The sequence below is a fragment of the Pantherophis guttatus genome, chromosome 6, assembly GCF_059756535.1.
Source record: "Pantherophis guttatus breed Tessera chromosome 6, ASM5975653v1, whole genome shotgun sequence".
NCBI lineage: Eukaryota > Metazoa > Chordata > Lepidosauria > Squamata > Colubridae > Pantherophis > Pantherophis guttatus.
Genome location: NC_142068.1, coordinates 80500074 through 80522169, shown reverse-complemented (window position 1 = coordinate 80522169; position 22096 = coordinate 80500074). Strand labels below are relative to the sequence as shown.

At 37.9% G+C, this 22096-nt stretch overlaps 1 protein-coding gene across 1 annotated transcript; it reads left to right on the top strand.

The window, feature by feature from the left end:
• The first annotated feature begins 1251 nt into the window (after nucleotides 1–1251).
• On the top strand, nucleotides 1252–19357 carry LOC117678021 (nucleolar RNA helicase 2). Its single transcript, XM_034438686.3, has 15 exons — nucleotides 1252–2031; nucleotides 5254–5508; nucleotides 7851–7926; nucleotides 8938–9116; nucleotides 9330–9447; nucleotides 9978–10163; nucleotides 11133–11278; nucleotides 11448–11597; nucleotides 12861–13022; nucleotides 14250–14369; nucleotides 14537–14610; nucleotides 15266–15425; nucleotides 16749–16883; nucleotides 17294–17338; nucleotides 19095–19357. Exons 1-15 carry the CDS (start codon nucleotides 1252–1254, stop codon nucleotides 19284–19286), a joined length of 2778 nt encoding a protein of 925 aa, XP_034294577.2. The 3' UTR covers nucleotides 19287–19357.
• Nucleotides 19358–22096: the final 2739 nt, after the last annotated feature.

The window sequence follows — 22096 nt, the reverse complement described above, 5'->3', positions numbered from 1 at the left end:
TCAAAATTTCTCCTACCGGTTCTCCAGAACTGCTCAGAACCTGCTGAAACCCACCTTTGCATTACAGGAATCATATGTGAGTGAGCACAAAAATTTGTATTTAATGCTCCCCCCCCCCATAAAAGTGCATTCCAACCACAATATTAAAAATACCAAGAATAAAACAATTAATTTTACACACCAGAAAATATCGTCCATAACATCTTTATTAGCAGGATGAAAATCATACCATTACAGGTAGTCCTCGACTTACAACCACAATTCGCTCCAAAATGTCCATTGCTAAGCAACAATTGTTTTGCCCCATTTTACAACCTTTCTTGCCACAGTTGTTAAGTAAATCACTGTAAAGTTGTTAAGTTAGTAACACAGTTGAAAACTGACTTTGATTACCAGAAGGTTGCAAAAGGAGTTGCAACCATCATGCCAGTTGCAAAGCATCTGAATTTTGATCGCATGACCATAGGGATGCTACAACAGTCAGCACCATTATAATCTTGAATGTTCACTAAACAAATAGTTGTTGAGTTGTTAAGTTGTAAGGATTTGGAAGCTAAAAATGGACAAAATTTACAGGAAAGTTTAAAGTGATATTTGACAAAAAGACAAGCGGGAGACATAGTTCTACATTTTTTATTTTTTCCCTATTTCTTATTGAGAGAGGGAGACAAGACATGATACTGTTGTCCCAGGAACTCTGAGAATTTTAGACGTTGTGCTCCACCCAAATGTAGAGATCTTTGCAAAACTTTAGTCTATCAGAATACTTGATGCTTCAGAATAGATTCCAAATCAAGCATATTGTCCACTTCAAGGTGAGTTCCATTTATATAGTTCTTACAAACTGTCCCTTTAAAATAGTCATAAATCATTCAGTCTCAGACCTTTTACCGCCTCTCCCTTCTCACTAGACAGGAATCTACAAATAGCTTGTTTCTGTTTATCCCATGGAAATTGCCCCATTGTTCTGATAGTTTTCTCACATTTCATATCCTATTGGTACAATTTCCATGCAGTTTTGCTTCTATGTCCGATAGTTTTATTATCATATTTCATGAATCTACAATTTGTCCTTGTTTGGTGCATTCCTCCTCCCTCCCTGACACCCTGCATCAAGCCCGTTTTAAATAGAATTTTTTTTCCTACTGTATAGTGCAATGCTAATGCAATATCGGGTTTTCAATTCAATTGTGTAGAATGTGAAGGATGGGTGTTTGTGTTTTATTTTTATAGTTATAATGTACACTGAAGATGGCATTCAATTTCGTTGTAGGAAGTTTTTCTTCTTTCTTTTCTTCTTTCTTTCTCGTCTTTCTTTCTCTCTTCTTTCTTTCCTTCCTTTTCTTCTTTCTTTTTCTTCTTCCTTCCTTCCTTCTCTTCTTTTTTTCTTTTTTCTTTTCTTTTTCTTCTTTCTTTTCTTCTTTCTTTCTCGTCTTTCTTTTTCTTTCTTTCTTCCTTCTTTCCTTTTCTTCTTTCTTCCTTCCTTCTTTCTTTCCTTCCTTTTCTTCTTTCTTTCCCTTCTTTCTTTTTCTTCTTTTTCTTTTCTTTTCTTTCTTCCTTTTCTTCCTTTCGTCCTTCTCACATTTTCCAATTCCTACCCGACCACACCTCGTCCCCGTCCCCTTCTGGACGCGCCGAAAGCGGCCACGCACCAGGAGGGCTCCCGGCGGCCCTGCCTTTCATGTGGGCGACCCGGCTGCTCCGCGGGGTGACGCCGCATCTGCAGCCCTGGCGAGGCCCTTAACGAGCACCGAGTCGGCTTCCTCCCCGGCCCGCCGTCTCCCCCTGCCACGGCCGCTCCTCCTCCCGCGCCGCCCCTCTTCCCTCCGCAGGGCCGGCGGGGCGGAGCTCTTTCCTTTCACGCCGGCCTCGGTTTCGAGTAGCCGCTTCTGCCGTCGCCTCCGCGGCCAAGAGTCCCAGGAAATGCCCGCGGCCCCCCGCTTCGAGTCCCAGAGCGAGGACGACCTGGAGCCCGAGACCCCCATGGAGCCCGACGCCGCTCCGCACAACGGCGGCCCCAAAAAGAACAAGGTTAGGCGGCCCAGGATGTCAGGCCGGCCTCGTGGCGGCTGTAGCAAGCGGCCGGGGGAGGAGGGGCCAAAGGCGGGGCAGCGGGCGAGGAAACGACGCGGCTGCGTCAGGAACCGAGCGGCCTGCTTTGCTGCGTGTCGGCCTGGCCTGGCTCCGGAAGCGGAGGGCTGGGGGTCTGCGGGGGCTTCCCCGTTGTAGGTTTTGCGTCTAACATCCCTACCTGCCCTGGGCTTTTTTTCAGTACAAAAATGGACAAATCCTCCCCCCCCCCCCCAAATAATAGCGGATATACCAAGACGGCTCACGTCTTGCTCTTATTTTTTTCCCACAAAAAAAAAAAAATGTTTTCTAATCCAGGTTTTATGTGCCATCTGTGCGCGCAGATGTAACAAACAATGCTTGTTTATTTCCTTCGTCCTGGTTCTAAAAGCAGGAGCACGTGGAAGGCCAGAATGCATCCCTCCTCCGCTTTCTAATTAAAAACCTCACCGTTCCACCCGTTTTTATTTTTGCCAACTTGTCAGAGAGAACTTAGAATTTCAAGGTTTCAATATCAGCATGTTAAAAAAAAACATATATATTTTTTAATTTATTGCCACCATTATTGGTGGCAATAAATTAAAGGTATTCCGTAATGACAGTTTTTGTTTTTGTGATAGAAAACAAGAGTTAGTAAAAGGTCCTGTATAATGGATATTCAGTACATTTCCATTTCTATATATTTCTACTTGTTTGTGGATATTTTCTTTTTTTTTAAATTTTTATTTATAACACAACACAATATAACAAACACAAAAGACATAATATAAATTCCTTTTTTACAACTGTTTCATAACGGTCATCTTCTAATATTTACATCTTCCCCCTGTTTCTGAATATTTTCAGCATATCTAAACATTTTATATCTGGCTAATTTTTTTTCCCTCTCTGGATAGTTTCCTGTACCCATATTTTGGGTGTCTGTTAGGTGATTAATTCCAAGAGTTGGAATCAAAATACATCTGGAAGGGTAAAAGGAAGTTCAGTTAGGATGAAGGAAATATAATTGCCTTATTTAAATATATAACATTGCAATGATTTCTTGTTTTGAGCCTTAATTTAATATCCATCTTTGGGGATATATTTTAATGCTTTAATTTTCAGACTTGGTTGCTTAACAATAGTAACATATTCAATCCCAAATAAAAAAATCTGGTTTAAAATCTATGTGTTTTTTTGTCATTTTTTCCAACCATGTGTAGATTTTAGTCCAATATCTTTTGGCTTCTGCACATATGGTAATATGAACCCGGTATCTGATGACATTTCCAACATTTTTCAGATTTATTCTCGAACATTCTGGCTATTCTCGTCGGGGTTAGATGCCACCTGTAAAACATCTTATACAAATTTTCTTTATATGCAGTTGACATTGTCATTTTATAATTTTGCGACCACAATTATTGCCATTTGTCTAAGTCTATCCCATGTCCAAAATTTTTCCCCCAAGCAATCATTGTTCCTTTGAATTTCTTATTTTTTTAAATTTAATTGTGTTTCTTATGTTTTTACTGTAAGGTGCACAGATTGGTGTTGAGTTGGGCAGCCTTGTATATTGTAAAATTAAATAAGTAACATAAAATTAGTTATTAAATTATAGTAACAAATGAAATTAAAAAAAAAGAAATCCCCAAAATGAACATAATAAATTGATATACATCACTTAAATGCATTGCATATTTAATAATTGTATTGAATTATGCATTAAAACTGTTTTTGTAAAATACTGTATTATGAAATCTATGCCAAAAGGAAAAAATGTGCCATTTGTTTCATTAGTAGAAAGATAGCTGTTCTAAAACTTGATGGGTTACAATATTCTTTAAATGTCATCTTTCATGTCTAGGGCAATAGTACATTTTGTGGATGGAGCATTAATTACCATTTAATGCACAAAGTCTGTAGAGATTCTCAGTCATCCAAATCATGATTGTCTCAAAGATGCTTTTTCAGGAGGCAACTGGACTTCCTTGTTTTTTTCTTTGAAGACTTTTCATTTCTCATCCAAGAAGCCTCTTCAGTTCTGACAGGATAGTGAGGAATGGAAGGATTTACTATTCCTTGCAGACAGCTGGTACATTTGCATCCTTTTAGAGGGTCCTTGAAGCACTTGGAGGTTTATCTATTTCCTCAGGGTCACTGAATGATGTGGGAGCAGGAATGGATTTCCAGAGGAAAAATTGCAGACTCCAGGAAGCAGGAGCACAATTCAGGTGACCCTGAGGACACAGATAAACCTCCAAGTGCTTCAACCACCCTCTAAAAGGATTCAAATTACCAGCTGTCTGCAAGGAGTATTATAAACCTTTCCATTTCCCACTATCCTGTCAGAGCTGAAGAATGAGATGGATGAGAAGCGAAACGAAACTTCTTCAAAGAAAAAAAAAAAGAAAGCCTCCTGAAAAAGCACCTTTGAGACATTTAATGCACATAGCCGGCAATTCTGGATAATCTGGACATAGAGCAGATACAAACGGATTTGGTCTAGGTATGAATTCAAAGCACCTGTGTCCCAAGCGGATATGTGTGTCAGGGTAGGATTTGTGAGACCAGGGCAGTGGCCATTGGGGCATCAGAGATGAGGGAAAAGAAAATAGGTGTGGGGGGGGGGGGTTGAGTTGTGTATTCCATGCTTGAATTCAGCCATGGTGGTTGAGTGGTAAAGGAAAGGATGGTCCCGGGAAGATTAAGGCAAGAGTTGCAGGTTGCCTGGGCCAGGTAGATAATGCCATGCATGGATTCAGGTTTGCTGCATGAGGAGTAATAAAAGGAAGGAACTGAGGAGCATAAAAGGAAGGGAGGACCTGGGAAAGTCAGAACATAGGCCATAAGAAGGAAGAGAGTGAAGTGTGCAAGGGAGGACCTGCTCATGCCCTAAGATCCTTATAGGTTTTGTCTCGGCCAAAACCCAGAACCACCATCTTTGAGTTTTGCTAGCATATAATTCAATTTCCAGTGTGTTTGTTTCAGATCCAAAACAAAACACATTTTCCATTTTATGCATCCTGTCTACCTCAATAACGTAGCAACATCTCTATGGCAATGATTTCTGTTCTGCTTTGTTTCTTCTGTATAAAATTATATTCCTAACATTGTAATAACTGTTAGGAAAATTATTTGTGGGGTTTGAAGAAAGTATGTCCAATAATTTGAATATTTTTCTTTAATATGCTTGCTTTTCAGAAGGATAAAAAAGATAAAGCAGAAAAGCAGAAGCGGAAAAAGCATACGTTAGCCGAGACTGAATTACTGGATTTGGAGTTGGAGCCACCAAAAGCAAAGAAAATTAAAAAAAAGAAAGAAATGGCTAATAAAAATGAAGATGCAATTTCAGAATGCAATTCAATATCTCACATGAGTAATGGGGTAAAGCACTCAAAAAAGGATAATAATTCTGGCGAAGATTCACATACAGAATGTGAAAGCGATCAAGATCAGGTGAGATTATTCTTTGTACTAAATATCTTTTACTTAGAAATGTCAATACTATAAAGAAGAAAGATCAGACATTTTACAGCTATGTCAGGGCAAAGCATAATCCTGATGACTCATTAGTGTAATATTTATGTGCATTTCTATTGGAATATTAAGTATTTTTGAGATTATAAAAACATGATTTTACCGACTGGGAGTTTGAATAAAAAGCATAGAATCAGACTGCATATCTCATTCTCTGATTTCAAATATAGTATGTTAATATTGAGATATTGACATAGAGCCACTTTCTTATGATGTTTAATAGGTAGTCCTTGTTTTAGGGACTGTTTGATTATGACAATGATGAAAAAGTAACTTTGTGATCTATACTTGCATATATGACCTTTACAGGTCTGTAAAGCAAAGGAAAGTAAGATCACAAGTGCAATTATAGTTTCACTTAGTGACTGCTTCACTTAATAACCAAGTAGCCAGTCCCAATTGTCTCTGTAGACTATATTGCAACAAGACATTTACTTATGAAAGTGTAATAAAAAAATATTAGAATGTGCTGAGATCGATAGACTGACACTTAAGATAAAAGAAAAGGAAGAAACAGAATACTTTTTAATATGGGATATATTTTACTAATGGTTAACTAACAGAAACAGAGGTTAGAATTTAAAAAGAATTTAAAGAGGTAATAAAAATTTGTATTATTGCAAGATGGACAAACTAATTGTATTATTATTTTGTGATTAATATTGATATTAACCACAAAATTTATTAAGATTACTAGTAAGATTATGATTGCTGTTATACCTTTGCTCAAAATTAATTATGCGCAGACAACACACTGTTTAGATTAGACATGGATTTTTGTATGTTTTTAAAGAAAAAATGTACCAATAAAACATATTTTTTAAAAAAAGACATTTACTTAACAGACATATTTATTGCCATGCATCTCACACTGAAATGTGACTCTTCTTGGGTGGTATACATAAAACCGTAAAAAAATAATTACAAAAATGCTCTAAAATTAAAATAATATTAAATAAGAAACAGGGTAGGGAGAGCATAGATGTTATATATATGTTATAATCTAGCCACCTCATTAAATCTCCATTTCTGAGAGGCCCCTAAGCCTGTTGACTTAATCATGTTTTAAGGGACTTCTGTAGAGGAACATCAAGGAGGGTTCCAGTCGTACCTCAGGGGTGGGTGGGAATAATGTTCCACAGAGTGGGTGCCATGTAGTGGTGGGTTGCTCCTGGTTCGGTCTGGTTCTATAGAACTGGTAGTAAAACTGGCAGGAGGCTCCACCCACCCATCACAATGTCATAATGGGTGATCTGCGCATGTGCAGAAGACCATGCGCGGGCAGTCCTGTTGCAAACCGGTAGTAAAGATAAGTGGAACCCACCCCTGGTGCCATGGCAGAAAACACCCATCAAATAGCTGCTTAGGAGACAGAGCCTGGAACATGCATCTCCTGCTGGATCTGATGTGATGGGTAGATGTAATTGGAAAGATGCAATTCCTCAGATAACCTCCCCCATGCCATAATGGGCTTTAAAGGCGAGAAGCAGCACTTTGAATTGGACCCAGAAGCAAGCTGGCAGCCAATGCAGCTTGCAGATCAGAGGTATAATGTGTGTCATTCTAAATCTAGGAGCACACATAACTGCCTGCGCCCCTGCATTTTGCACCAGCTGAAGCATCTGCATGCTCATCAAGGGCAGCCCCATGCAGAGCACATTACAGTAGTTCACCCTGGAGAAGATCAGGGCATGAATGACTGTGAGCCGAGCTAACCCTTGATCCAGCAACTCACATTATTAATGAACTGCCAATCTTCCAACACTAAGCTTACTGGAACAGTGATGCAACTTAACAGGCAGATTCATATGTTTGTTAAACATAGCAGTAATCAGATCCTAAAGCTATGAAATAATAGATTTCTGTGTATTAATAACCGAAAACAACTTTTTAGAATTACCAGTGTTCTTTTGTCATACTCCATATGGTGCATGCTGCCATGCATAATACAGTTGTTAGTATTCATCCTCCATTATTTTGTATGTTCCTAATCTTTGCATTTCTGATGTTTATCTCTGGTGCATTTTGTATTTAACATTCTTAGCACATCTATGTTATTTATTTATTCACATGCATACATACATTATTGCTCTGTAAAGAAATTACAACAATAGTTGCGTTTAATTTTTTCCCCCTTGGGAATATTTGAAAGTGTGGGTATTGAGTACTGTAGATGCTTTTTTTCTTTCAATTCTTTAAATATTTTTTGGAATTAAAAGCTTATACTTTCTGTAACTGCTTTTTATTTTTGTTTAAAATAGGAGCTAACAGCAGAACAAAAGGAAGGTGCTTTTGCTAATTTTGATATCTCTAAAGCAACCCTTGATCTTCTAAAAGGTATACCCATTTAATGTTTTCAGCCCGAGGCAAATTTTCACTTATTTTCTAAATCTGGTAGCCTGATGATTTCTGCACGAGAGGATTTGATGTTAGCAGATGAAAATCGGTATAATTGAAATATTCCTAAATTCATTGATGAGTTACTGTCTGCAAAAGTTTTGCAATTTTGCATAGACGTTAACTTGGTTTTCAAGTAAATATATTATTCTTTTCTTTTGGAAGTAAGGGGTCAAATTTTGACTTATTCTGATGTTACTATGATTCTTACTAGATCCTGTAAATTCATGAATAAATTTAATGTTCTTTAGAAAAGTTCAGAGAAAAGTCGAGGAATAATAACATTTGGTGCCACATACAACATTTCAAGTAGATACGCAAACTATATTTAGCTTCATTAAAGCCGCATCAGGATTGTTTTTGACCTCGGGGGACAGGTGGCTGTGGCCATGGTGGGTGTGGCCAGCTTGACATCACTCCTGTTGGCGCCTGTGTCGGCCTGAGCACTCTACCAGCGGAAACAGGCTCCTGAGCTCCGTTTTCGGCTGCCACGGCCTCCTGCAACCCTCTGCCAGTGAAAATGGAGCTCAGGAGGGGTGCACGCGGCCCTCCTGACCTCTGTTTTCACTGGCAGCAGGTTGCAGGAGGCTGTAGCAGTAGAAAACGGAGCTCGAGAGCCTGTTTCCACTGGCAGAAGCATCGTGGGCCGTCCTTTGCTATTTCCGGAGTGGCTTGTGGTACCTGTGGGCCGTATCCGGGCCTTGAGTTTAATACACCAGATCTATGGGATTAATTATCTGGGTAAATTTCTAGGACAGCATTTCTCAGTCTCGGCCACTTTAAGATTTGTGGACTTTAACTTTATGTTGACTGGAAATCTGGGAGTTGACGTCCACCTCTGTTAAAATTGTTGAGCTTGAGAAACACTGTTCTAGGAAGAAGATGGAAGAAAGATTTGATTCATAGATCGGACGGATGTAAGCAAATCTAAAAATATTCTTCCTTCCACAGCTCGTGGTGTCACCTACCTGTTTCCAGTACAAGTGAAGACTTTCAAGCCAGTATTTGAAGGCAAAGACGTAATTGCCCAAGCTCGGACAGGAACAGGAAAAACATTCTCCTTCGCCATTCCATTAATTGAAAAACTTTATAAAGATCCACAGGAAAGAAAAAGAGGCCGTTCGCCAAAGGTAATGAAGTCACAATAAAATTACAAACTTGAAGGGGGGAACGACAAAAATACATTGATCACTCATATACATGGGAAGTTGCTCTCATCGTGTGGGCCTTAGATCTATTTACCTTAACATCTTTATTATGGGGGATGGGGAGGATGATTCAGCTTGCTCTTAGTGCTGTCTAATTGTGCAAGAATCCACAAATAATTCTTTGTTTGTAATTAGGTACTAGTTCTGACTCCAACCAGAGAATTGGCAATGCAGGTTGCCAGAGACTTCAAAGATATTACAAAGAAACTTACCGTGGCTTGTTTTTATGGAGGAACGGCGTATAATGGACAGTGTAAGAAAGTACAACTTACTTTTTGATGATATTTCAATTTAAAAACACCTTTTTTAAAACTCTCTTTGTTTTTTGTTTTTTTAATGTGCATTATGTTGCTCCATAATACTTTAAAAAACTATTATAATGCATCATGTTCATTTGTTGGACTTGGAAATGTAAATAAATTGTAACATGTTATTTTAATGTGTTATTTGAAATAGCTGAAAACCTACATATCAAAGTGAAACAAAATCAATTTAATCTTATGCATACTTGAAGGAATGTTTTAGTGTGATGTTTTCGATACTTTAGAGTGGTGCTTAGTTTAAAGTAAATGTTCATTGTGGCTTTAGATTCTTATATTTGTAAAATTATTTAGGATATGTATTAAATTAAGCACACAAAGATGAAAATTGTTGGAACTTGTTTGGTGACTAATATAGTTCAAACTCATACGTAATGCTGACAGATTTCACAACATTGGCCTTAAAATAATTCTTTGAGTTAAGCATTAAATTTGATATATAACATGTTAAAATTCCTTCTAGTGGATCTAATTAGAAATGGCATTGACATCCTGGTTGGGACTCCTGGTCGAATAAAAGATCACCTCCAAAATAATAAATTGGACGTTTCTAAATTGAAACATGTTGTCTTGGATGAAGTTGATCAGATGTTGGATATGGGATTTGCTGAACAAGTAGAAGAAATCTTAGTGAATTCTTATCAGAAAGGTAAGCATGTTGTCTTGTGTATCTGTTGCATTTTGAAATCTTCTGTTCCTGGGTTTTAATGTTCAGAGAATATGTAAGGGATTAAGTGCAGGACTAGGAAAACCAGTTGGTCCATTTGATCACTGATTCTATGTCAAATTTAACTTCATACGGTAAATTTAATTTGGAACCAATTGTAATGTGTCATAGGGCCTGAATATAAAGAACTGGAATGTAGTTAAAAACCTGTATCAAAATAACCTGGGATACAGATTATCAAAGGCAATTGGGAGTAGAATTAAAATCACTTAGGGACGTGGTTGTAAAATGGGATGTCAGATGACTGCATTGCTTAACGACAGCCATTCTAGCACTTCCTAATTGCATGCGTTGTTAAGCAAGGCCATCATGTCATCATTAACTGCGACCCTATTGTTTCCGTACTGACTTTGCTTTGCTTGTAGGAAGTTGGTGAAAAATGTCACAAACAGTGACCAGCCGGAATGTTTGAAGACGGTTCATAAGTACCACTTATTCAGAGACATTGCAAGTTTGAATAAGTGGTTGTTAAGCGAGGACCACCTGTATATTAAAAGCATTATAATTTATTCCCTTATTTATTTTCTTGCTGGCCCATCCAAAAGTAATTTGGAAGTACTTGGCAATAATGACAGCACACAAATAATCAATTTGCTTTTTATTCTGAGACGTGTTCTCTTGTTGATTATATTTTACATAGCAATGATTAGAGATGTACAAAACATTGTGAATTCAAATCATTGGAGGCTAATTTGCTCATTTGGGGAATGTTTGAAACCTGCAATCTGTTGAGTTTTTCAAATGGGCTGATGCAAACTGAAAGCAGGGCATTCAGATTCAAAAAAATGTATATTTCTAGATACCATCATATAAATGTTTCTTGCTTTGCTCTTTTATGAGCATGTATATGGATTTTCTAAACATTTATATGTGTTATTTATTTGTTTTAAGATTCTGAAGATAACCCCCAGACACTCTTGTTTTCTGCAACTTGCCCTCAGTGGGTTTACAATGTAGCAAAGAAATATATGAAATCCAAATATGAGCAAGTTGATCTTATTGGAAAGAAGACTAAAAAAACTGCTATGACTGTAGAGGTAAATTAACTTTTTATAATAGCATAAGGTTAATACTGTAACTGCATCTGGATGGAAATCATGAACATGTATGCATACACATGCCTTTCTAAGGGTGCAACCAGAATTTCACATTTTTTATGTCTATCACCCCCATTCTTTGCTAATGAATACGGCTTTGCTTTGGCAGCATTTAGCCATCGAATGCCATTGGTCCCAAAGAGCTGCAGTGATTGGAGATGTCATTCAAGTCTACAGCGGGAGTCATGGACGAACCATCGTATTTTGTGAGACAAAAAGAGAAGCAACTGAACTGGCTCTTAATGCCTCAATAAAACAGGTAGAGTGACACAAAAGTATGAAAAGGAATAAATATAATAGAACACAAGAGAATGATTAACAACTTATTCAGATATGGAATATTCCTTAGAGCAATTTGTTTCAAAATACTTTCAAATTCATGTGCTTGATTTCTCCCCCTTGAAGCTTTATCTTTTTTCCAAAGGGTAGTTTTAATACCAATCCCAATTTCCATTTATACATATTTTTGTTCAGTTGTGACCTTATATAATTGAATACAAAACCTGTTGTATAGAGTTCAAGTAAAATAAGGCTTGTGACAGATTTCCATACTGTATTTATTTCCTCTTTATTTTAATATACCTCAGTTGTTCTTTAATAATGTTTCTAACCATTACTTTCTGATTTTCCAAATGTCCTAAATGGGTTTTGGGGAAGTATTCTGGGGTGGCAGCCATAGTCATTGGAGTAAAATTTGTTCCACATATTTGAGAGGCAAGTGTCAGAATCAAGGGAAGAGGAAGAATTGACAGCCAGGAATTGGGTGCAGATTGGCTGCAATCTGTCACCGTGAGCAGTAGTAATAGAGGAGAGATCGAGTAGATGAGACATAAGCAGGTATCATTCAAAAGGAGATCAAGACAAGGGAAAAGGGAGTTTAGCTCTGCAATGAATAACATCCTGGAGTTTAGTTGAAGGAAAATATGGAAACTTCTGGGGAGCCTTTTCTAATTCTAAGATGTGGTATTATGATGTTATCTGTAGTGCTTTTGTCTTGAGGCAGTTTAGCCGTCAAAATATTTGGAGTAACTCTAATATAGTCTTGGACGTGGTGGCTCAGTGGCTAAGAGACTGAGCTTGTGGAACGAAAGGTCGGCAGTTCAGCGGTTTGAATCTCTAGTGCTGCATAACGGGGTGAGCTCCCGTTACTTGTCCCAGCTTCTGCCAACCTAGCAGTTCAAAAGCACGTAAAAAATGCAAATAGAAAAATAGGGACCACCTTTGGTGGGAAGGTAACAGCGTTCCATGCACCTTTGGTGTTTAGTCATGCTGGCCTTGGCGTTTAGTCATGCTGGCCACATGACCACGGAGACGTCTTCGGACAGCGGTGGCTCTTTGGCTTTGAAACAGAAATGAGCACCGCCCCCTAGAGTTGGGAATGACTAGCACATATGTGTGAGGGGACCTTTACCTTTACTAATATAGTCTTGTCAAGCAAAGATTTTGATATTTCAGTTGAATTGAGGAAGATCAATCCTGTTATTTGGACAATTCTTTTCATTTATTTCTTTAATGTTTGCAGGATGCACAATCTTTACATGGTGACATTCCCCAAAAGCAGAGAGAGGTCACTTTGAAAGGCTTTCGTAGTGGAACCTTTGGAGTACTGGTTGCAACTAATGTGGCTGCCCGTGGCTTAGATATTCCAGAAGTTGATCTGGTAATACAGAATTCCCCACCAAAGGTAAAATAACTGGTTTTGGGCAGAGGGAAAAGTTACTTGTACCAAAAGGTGTTGTTGCTTAGTTAAAGTGACACAAAAAAATTGTTAAAGCTTGCTGCAAAGAGGACTTGGGATCCTCATTTGAGTTGCTTTGCCTTTTCTGCTGGAAAACTCAGCACAGTTGAAGTCGGAAAAGTCGGAAAATTATTGTTATTTCTTCAAAAATAGAACTTTATTCTGTTTCTTAGACTGCTGGCTAAAATTTGCTATACTGTCTTATCAGGATTCCAAAGCAGCTATTACTCCAGACACATCCATGAATATCGTACTTTTCGGAGTATAAGACGCACTCCCCCCACCCCAAAAGAGGGTGGAAATGTTGGTGCGTCTTATACACTGAATACAGTCATTTTTGGCCTCTTGAAACCCTGCCCCGCACATCCTGTTTTCACCAAAAACAGGCCCATTTTTCACAAAAACTGGATGTGCAGAGGGTTTGGGAGGCCTGCAGAGTGCTCCTGGGGGCTGGGGAGAGCAAAATTGCGACGTGTGGGGGGGTTTGGGAGGCCAAAAACGGGCCCATTCACAAAAATGGCGTTCCCCCCCCCCCAGCCCTCAGGAGCACTCTACAAACCTCCCAAACACTCTGTGTGCTCTGTTTTTGTGAAAAACGGGCCCATTTTTGGCCTCCCAAACACCCCATGCATCGAGTTTTTGCCCTCCCCAGCCCCCAGGAGTACTCTGCAGGTCTCCCAAACCCTTTGCAGGCCCTGTTTTTGTGAAAAATGGGATGCACAGAGGGTTTGGGAGGCCTGCAGAGTGTTCCTGGGGCCGGGGAGGGCAAATTTTCTTCTTCTTTTTTATCTCTTCGAAATCTTGGTGCGTCTTATGCTCCGGTGCGTATTATAGTCTGAAAAATACGGTATTTTGTAATTCTTCATAAATTCTACCTATAAAGGTATAAATTTATTCAAATATCATCTTGCTGTTCAAGTGGTTTCTAAGTAGATTCCTTTGGAATTTATTAATTTTAACCTTCTTAAAATTTGTTGAATTCTCATTATAAATGTCACACAATGGTAACATAATTTTCTGTTCAGGCAATTCATAGTTTACAAAGATAGTTTCCTTTCATCTTTCATCTTTCATTAATAGTGTATTTTAAAGAGTATACCATTCTCTATATTTGTAAGTAAAAATGCTGGCTTTTCTGCAAGATGCATATCATTTGTATGTTTCTTTGTAAAGGATGTAGAGTCTTACATTCATCGGTCTGGACGCACAGGCCGAGCTGGACGGACTGGGGTCTGTATCTGTTTCTATCAGCGCAGGGAAGATTATCAGCTGAAACAAGTAGAACAAAAAGCGGTAATTATTTCTGAATCTCTTAGTGGAAGCTGTGACATCTCTCTATGTTGTAATTTTTTGAAAGCCATATAAGTTTTTAAAGTGCTTTTTACCATTTCAACTAAAGTATTTAGGACTAGTTTTCTGACCAACTTTTGTCAGTGAAACTGTGTGCCTTCTATTTTCAGGGCATTACATTTAAACGTGTAGGTGTTCCTACAGCAACAGACATAATTAAAGCTTCCAGTAAAGATGCAACCAGGTACGTTAATCTGTATATATAAAAGCAAAAACCACTCACGCCGTAATCAGGATATCTCCAGAACCGTAAAGCCTACAAACTTGAAATTTGCCACATATGTTCCTCTTGGCTTCTAGGTGCTCACTAAGAAAGGATTTTTCAAAGTGACCATCAGATCATTAGTATTTCTTATATTATTATTACTAACATGCTCTGATGCTAATTATTTAGACATTCTACTCCCCCTCCCAACTTGAGAATAACTGGAGAGAACAGGACAGGCTTCTGTGGGGCAAGCCTGAGGGAAAGAAGGGGCTAGAAAGCCTGAGGGAGAGAAGGATAAGAGACGTTTCTGTGGGACAAGGCTGAGGGAGAGAAGGGGAGAGGAGAGGCTGATTGTAACTACTCATTAATTTTCAAGCTTTAAGAGTCAATTTGTCAAGCCCCATCACATAGTTTCGTAGTGGGTGTCCAGCTAGTCCTAAATATTAAGTAAAAGTTAGTATCTGAAATGTGATAAGCAGCTTTATGACAAGCCCCACTCCTTTTTTTTTTTCCCCATGTGTGTTATATGGATGCTGCTACCACTGTAAATTAGTTTGTTTGAACATTTCATAAATAGTTCCTTGTTTATTTTAGTGGTTTTGTAAATAACTTCTTAAAATTTTTCATTCAGAGCTTTGGATTCTGTTCCTCCATCTGCCATTGACTACTTCAGACAATCTGCTGAACAGCTAATAGAAGAAAAGGGGGCCGTGGAAGCTCTGGCTGCAGCCCTGGCTCATATCTCGGGAGCTACATCTATTGAACAGCGCTCTTTGCTCAACTCTGATGTGGTAATAAATACATGGAGTTTAATAGTTACTTACGCGCATCCTGATTTTCCTAATGCAATAGATGTAACCTGAGGAATCATTTAAAATTTATGCATTATACTTATGTTTTCAAAGAGGCCTTTACAGGTACAGTTTTTAATCACAATTAAGAAAATATAAACAGTTTCTCCTTTGGTGGTGATTTCCCCACTGGTGCTTTTGAATAACTAGGTGAATACCGACACCTTTCAGGATTTGACTGGCCAATCTTCCTGGGTATAGAAGCTTAGGTAGTATATGGATGGGTACTGAGGAGAGTTAAGGAAGATGACCTTGATGGCAATTGGCAGGATGCTACCAGGGCATGGATTATTCTAAGTAGCTAATAAATTGGTGTAAAGTAGTAAAAAGTATTGTGTTAACTCCAAAGTTAAGTAAATATTCCTGGAATTATTTAATATTTCCCACAATGAAGGCGTTTAAATACATTTAGTCATTACAGGGTAAGAAATTCAAATGTAAGTTTAGCTGTCATGCAAACTTGATATGGTGGAATTACCCTTATTTTAAAAAAAAAATCAGCAAAAATGTTTTCTTTGCAAAACATGGGGTAAAATTAAGATAGTTAATCAGTTATTAATGATACTTCAAAAACTTTTTAAAAACTACAAGGAACGTGCCAAAACAACTGAATGGCAATGAATTCAGTTAAAACTTCATATGTTTCCCATTTGGTCCAAATGCCTTCCTTGCCTCTAAAACCTGTGATTTTGAATGTATTTCAAAGAGATTTTAAGAAATTACAAAAATATGAATATTGTATAAGAAATTTACAGTGAAGGCTTGGAGTTTCCTATATTACAAATCAATGGCTCAATACTTCTCAAGAAGTATTAAATGTGTTTCATGAAGTAAAACCAGTGCAAATTAAAAATAGTTAACTATTATCCTTACACTGTTGATGAACACACGCAGAGATACATTAATACATTAGTCATGTCCAAATGTATAATAATATACATGTATAATTGGACAACCGTTTGACTGAGATGGTATAAGGTCTTCTGTCTTGAGCAAAGGGGGGGCGGGGTGAGTTGGACTCTCAAGTTCCTTCCAGCCCTGTTTCTACATTGTATGTATTTCCCTTTTTGGCTGGTTATTATATTGCCTGCTGGCCTTATCCCATTTTTCAGTTGTTTGCCCTTTGCTTGCTGAAAAAATTGTTTAGCAGATCTCTCAACATTCCTTAAGAAGAGCTTTAGTAATATAATAGGTATCTTTGTACATGAACTAATAATTGCACTCTATCATAATTGTATCTCACTAATTTTTTTTTTAACAAAGGGTTATGTGACCATGATACTTCAGTGCTCGGTAGAAATGCATGCCACTGGTTATGCTTGGCGGGGTCTGAAAGAACAATTGGGTGAGGACATGGACAACAAAATAGCCAGAATGTGTTTTCTCAAAGGAAAAATGGTAAGAAACATTTTTTTCTGTCTATACGGGTTATAGGTGTTACTTTAAAATGTTCTTCTAGTAATTGCTTTCTTTTCTGCCTAATCTGGTAATGAGTTAAGCTTAAGTCAGGCATACAGTGTTGATAAAATATTGGAGAAGATTTGTATAGCTAGCTAATTTTATCTAGAAGAGAGTTTTGAGTTTAAATAGAAGATACTTGGACTTGAATGGTTGTTTATAATTTATGAATAAATTACAGTTCAGGATTCCTGTGTGGGCCAACTGTTATAACTAGGATAGTAGATTAAATACGGGTGTTCTTGACTAATCTGTTGCTTGAAACATGTATATTAATGCAAGTATCCTGCTCCTTAAAAAAGTTTTGAATTTCTTCAATGACTGATATTCTGTCTCTTTCTTGTGTTAAGGGTGTATGTTTTGATATTCCAAAAGCTGAATTAAATAAAATAAAGGTAAGATTTTACTTTCCAATGTGGATCAATCTTGAGTAGCTCATGCCATTGGATGCCCTTCAGCTGTCATTTATACTCAGATGATCTTAAATATATTTACTTGTTATGCTTGTTTCACAGTCCACTGTTGCAAAAGACTTCATAAAATGCCAGGGTGAACTTAAAGTATGTACAGGTAGTCCCTGCTTAACAACCCTAATTAGACCCAGAATTTTCACTGCTAAGCGATGCAGTTAGGTGAAACGCTGTGTGACCACACCGCTTTGCAATGGCAGTTTTAGTAGTCCTGGTTGCATTCATTAAGCCAGGACCTCACACTTCTCCTGACTTGCTGCACTTGCCTCTGTTTCGTGTCAAATCAAATCTTAATTACAGTCAAATATTTAAAATGTAGAGATTTAGCTTGAAAGCTGTTTGAGCCAGGCAGTCCTGCAAAGTTTGATTTCTAACATTTGAGCAATGGATGGGAAGGAATCCATTGGCTCCAGAGTTGGGGAGGGGAAATTTGTGCTGTGCATAGAGGATGCATTTGCTGGGGCCCAAATCTAGCATTGAAGTCCTCTCCCAGGTCTGCAAATTTGGATTCAGCAATACTGTATAGAGTCAGCAGCAGAAGTTTCCAGTTCAGCCTATGAGAATCTGATCTGGGTTTTTTGCACCATTGGGGGGATATATTACCAATAGGGCCATTGTGATTGAATTGAATTAACACTGCTGTGACATATAATATTAATGGGAAGAAGGGGCTTGATATAGCATGTAGAGTAGTGGAGACTAGAACCCCCAAGTCCCCTTTCCTTCTTCCATACTTTATCCCTAGTTCTCCCCCAATTGAAAATGAATGAAATCCATTAAGTAGCAGTTTGCCAGCTGTGTCGTGTTTCCTAAATTGCAGTGATGTCATGGCATAACTACCTCCATTTCAATTCCCCCCACCCACCTATCTCCCCTCCTCTGCCCATTTAGCCACTCTGCACTGTGTCCTGCACCCCCACTGCCCTGCACTTCAGTGCCCCTGTTGCCTTCCACCTGCCCCCAGCTGACCTTTGCCGTCTTCTTCCTCCCACAGCTGATGAGTCACACATGGCCTGGACCTTCACGAGGCAGTTGCTGGCCATGCGATGCCTTCCCAAGCTTGGGCTGTACAAAATTCCTCTATCACCTTAGGGATGAAGTTTTATCCATGTAGTTTAAGCTTTTGGTATTTTTTCTAGACAGCTGACTAGGAGATAGAGTAAACTGGAATGTTAATTGATCTACACTGTAGGCACAGGCATGCATTGGGGGGGGGGAGCAAGGAGCAAATGATGAAAACTTCATGATGACATCATAATGGACATTTTGTCACTCTGATGAATCCTCTGGAACTATTGTGGAGGATCTCAAACTTAGGCTGAGGATGTGCTGCTGGTGGTTGTACATCCTTTTTTTAAAGAATTGATTGTTTCTTATTCAAGGGTTAAATAAGTTGCCTTTTCCTATTATTGTTCTATAAGGGTGAAAGCAACTTTCATTTACACTATTTTCTGTGTTATCTTAAATACCAAGTTTTGAAATGCTTTGAAAACATTGTTCTGAAAGAAGGCAAAAGACTTCTTGAATTCAGGTACAAAAAGTAATTCGTGATAATTCATATTTGTCTTTTGTGAAGTTAACCATTTTTTAATGCTTTCTGTTTAGTAGTAAATGTTGGTCAGTATGCAAGTTTGTCAATTCCGCTCTTCCTATAGAATAATAAATGTTTTTTTTTAATTAGGAAACATGGCAAGATACAAGACGCTGGCAACTTTCTGTAGCAACAGAATTGCCTGAGCTTGAAAATTTACCACGTGAGGGAGGCCGAAATCCAGGCTCGGAATTCAGGAATGGAAGACGAAATGGTGGTTTCAACAGGCCTGACCGATTCAGAAATAGGGGCCAAAAACGGAACTATAATCAAGCTTTTTGATATTTTGTTAATATGTCAAAATGGGACTCGAACCTCTTGTTTTACCATAAGTAAAATTAATTTACACTTTATTTATTAGCCTGGTAATTTGTGTTTTAATTATTAGCCTGGATGTGTCTCATTCATTCAATTTGGGCTGCAAAAATTCAGGTTGAAAAGATGATTTAAGCACAAGGACTGCTACACTGTCACAATTAGTTGCAGTGCCCCATATCTTGGGGACAAGTAAATCTCTAGCTTTTGGAGGTTGGTACTACATTAGAAATTTTGAGAATATGTTGTGGATGCTCCCTATGGCTTTTTCCCCCTTCTCCCATTCTCTGTATTATTTTACTTTACTTTTTCCAACTCAATGAGAATTTCTAATGAAACAGTGATCTACACAGTCATCCATTCTTCTTGCTTTGTAAGAAAGCTTTTGAGGATCCTTTCATATCAAATTTCCAATTCTTGAGATTTGTTCATTCAGTTGGCTTCCCTTTTATAAAATACTGTTATTCAATTAAATCAGAGCCATGAGTCTGCTAGGTGCTTAGATATTAAATAAATTAACCTCAAGGACATGTGTGACAGAAGTAGGACAAAAGGCAACTGAATATGTATCGGGAAGAATGTATTCAATGATTTTGTTTTTTGCAATTGCCCTAACATGGAAGAAGGAGACACTCGGTGTTCAACTTAAATTGAAATTGCAGAAGTTGAAATTGTATTGTTTTATTTTTTCCTATAATACATTCCTTTACTGGTATAAGTAAATATTGACTATTTTATTTAAAAGATGTTACTTGACTTTTTTCAGGTGATATTTAGAGAATTAAACAGAATTTGTATTTTATTTAGGAATACTGCAGATCTCTTTCTGATACATTGTGTATAGCATGCTGCCCAGAGATGCCAATTCCTGGCTCACGCGATACCTCTCAAAAGTTTTGATAATAAAACACAGTTCACTATTTTAAAAAACCCAGGAAGCACTGGTCTAATTAAAATTCTCTTCATGTAAATAGTTGGATGAAAGTAGATTTGATTAATTCCCTGGGTCATTTGCTTAAAGAAGTTAGAATTTTTTAATACTGTGCATAGTGTAAGGACAGTAACAGAATTATTCCTTTCTTGCCCCTAATAGTGCTCTGAAATGAAGAAGGCATAGGGGGAACTCCCCATGTAATGAATTTGGAGATAAAGTGCTTGCAAGCTCTATTTATGTCTTCAACGGTATTCAAACTTGTGGGCACAATTTTTTCTAGTTACTGAGCTGTTGAGGTTTAGTATAAGAACAGACTAGATCTTGCAAGCCTGGAGTTGACTATTTTATAGAAGTAAGATTTTAAGGTTAATCCCTTGAAATCATACATGGTTGTGTTGATCTTTTTCTGCCCCTTAAGATTGTTTTACAAAGCTTTAAAAAAAAAATGATTTGCAGCATGTGTTCTGAACTACTGTATTATTATTTTTTGCTCCAAAACATGAGATCTACTCAAGAAACAACTAATATATTTGAATATTCCTTGAAAATAGTCTATTTGCAATAGCAATGCAATTTAAAGTAGGGTTAACCTAAATGGTTTAGGGCCATTTAAAATCATTTAGATATATATATTTTTATAAGTTTACCCAAAGCAAAGTTTTGTATAACCTACAGAGATGGAACTGAAATTCTAATAAACTAGTGGTGTATTTACTATTAGAAAACCAAAAAGATGCAAAGTTTCATATAGTGCCTAGGAATCCACTTATCAATCCTTTTAAAGAAAATGCTAAATATTCCAAATGGCCGAGGAATATATGTAATATTAAAAAAGCACCGTACCGTTGGGAAACCTACCATGGCTTTGAATGAGGAAAAAGTTGGATAATTTCAATAATGAATTTAATTTTAAAATAATGAAAATTGAAATGGGAAGAGTCTGTGCTGCTTATTTTCTTTGTAGAATTATAGTTTCCCAGGGTTCTTCAGCTAGAGGTCGAAGTGATTTGTAAACTACCGGTATGTGGAACAAGGCTGCATTAATAGAAAAGTAGAATCAAGATCATGTGAAGTGTTAGTGCCCGCTTTATAATGCCTTGGCAAGACCATACTTGGAATGCTGCATCTAATTTTGGTCACAATATTAAAAAAGATGTTGAGACGCTGGAAAGAGTGCAGAGAAGAGCAACAAAGAATGATTAGGGGGCAGGAGGCTAAAACATAAGAACGGTTGCAGGAATTGGGCATATCTAATCTAGTGAAATGGACAAGGGATGACTTTAGCAATCATCCAATATTTGAAAGAGGGGTCAACCTATTTTCCAAAACAGCAGAAAGCAAAACAAGAAGTGATGGATGGAAACTAATTAAGGAGAGAAGCAACCTAGAACGAAGGGAGAAATTTCCTGACAGAACAATTTAATCAGTGGAACAACTTTCCTCCGGAAGTTATGAATGCTCCAACACTGGAAGTTTTTAAGAAGAGACTATTTGAAACAATATAGGCTTCTTGCTTGAGCAGGGGGTTGGACTAGAAGACCTCCAAGGTCCCTTCCAACTCTGTAACTTATATAAGTGAAAGCTAACTTGAAAAAAAGCTAACCAGAGTCCGAGCGGATTAATACCCGGATGGGAAACCCCAAAAGAAAAGCTAGGACTACAGTTTATAGCAGGGAAGTCGAAAGGAACACGGGGGGGGGGGAATCAATGGCAAAACCCCTGTCCCTTTTGGTGTCAAAAAAGGTACATGCTCAGCCATGTCCCTGGAGGGAACCTGCGAGCAAATTAAAATTAAACTAACAAAATCCAGTGATAATTGAAGATGCAATCAAGGCCCAAATGC

Coding starts and splice junctions, on each gene's coding strand:
- LOC117678021 (XM_034438686.3), top strand. CDS start 1,252: ATGGCATTCAATTTCGTTGTAGGAAGTTTTTCTTCTTTCTTTTCTTCT. Junction 10,164..11,132: donor AGTGAATTCTTATCAGAAAG/GTAAGCATGTTG, acceptor ATTTGTTTTAAG/ATTCTGAAGATAACCCCCAG. Junction 14,611..15,265: donor TCCAGTAAAGATGCAACCAG/GTACGTTAATCT, acceptor TTTTTCATTCAG/AGCTTTGGATTCTGTTCCTC.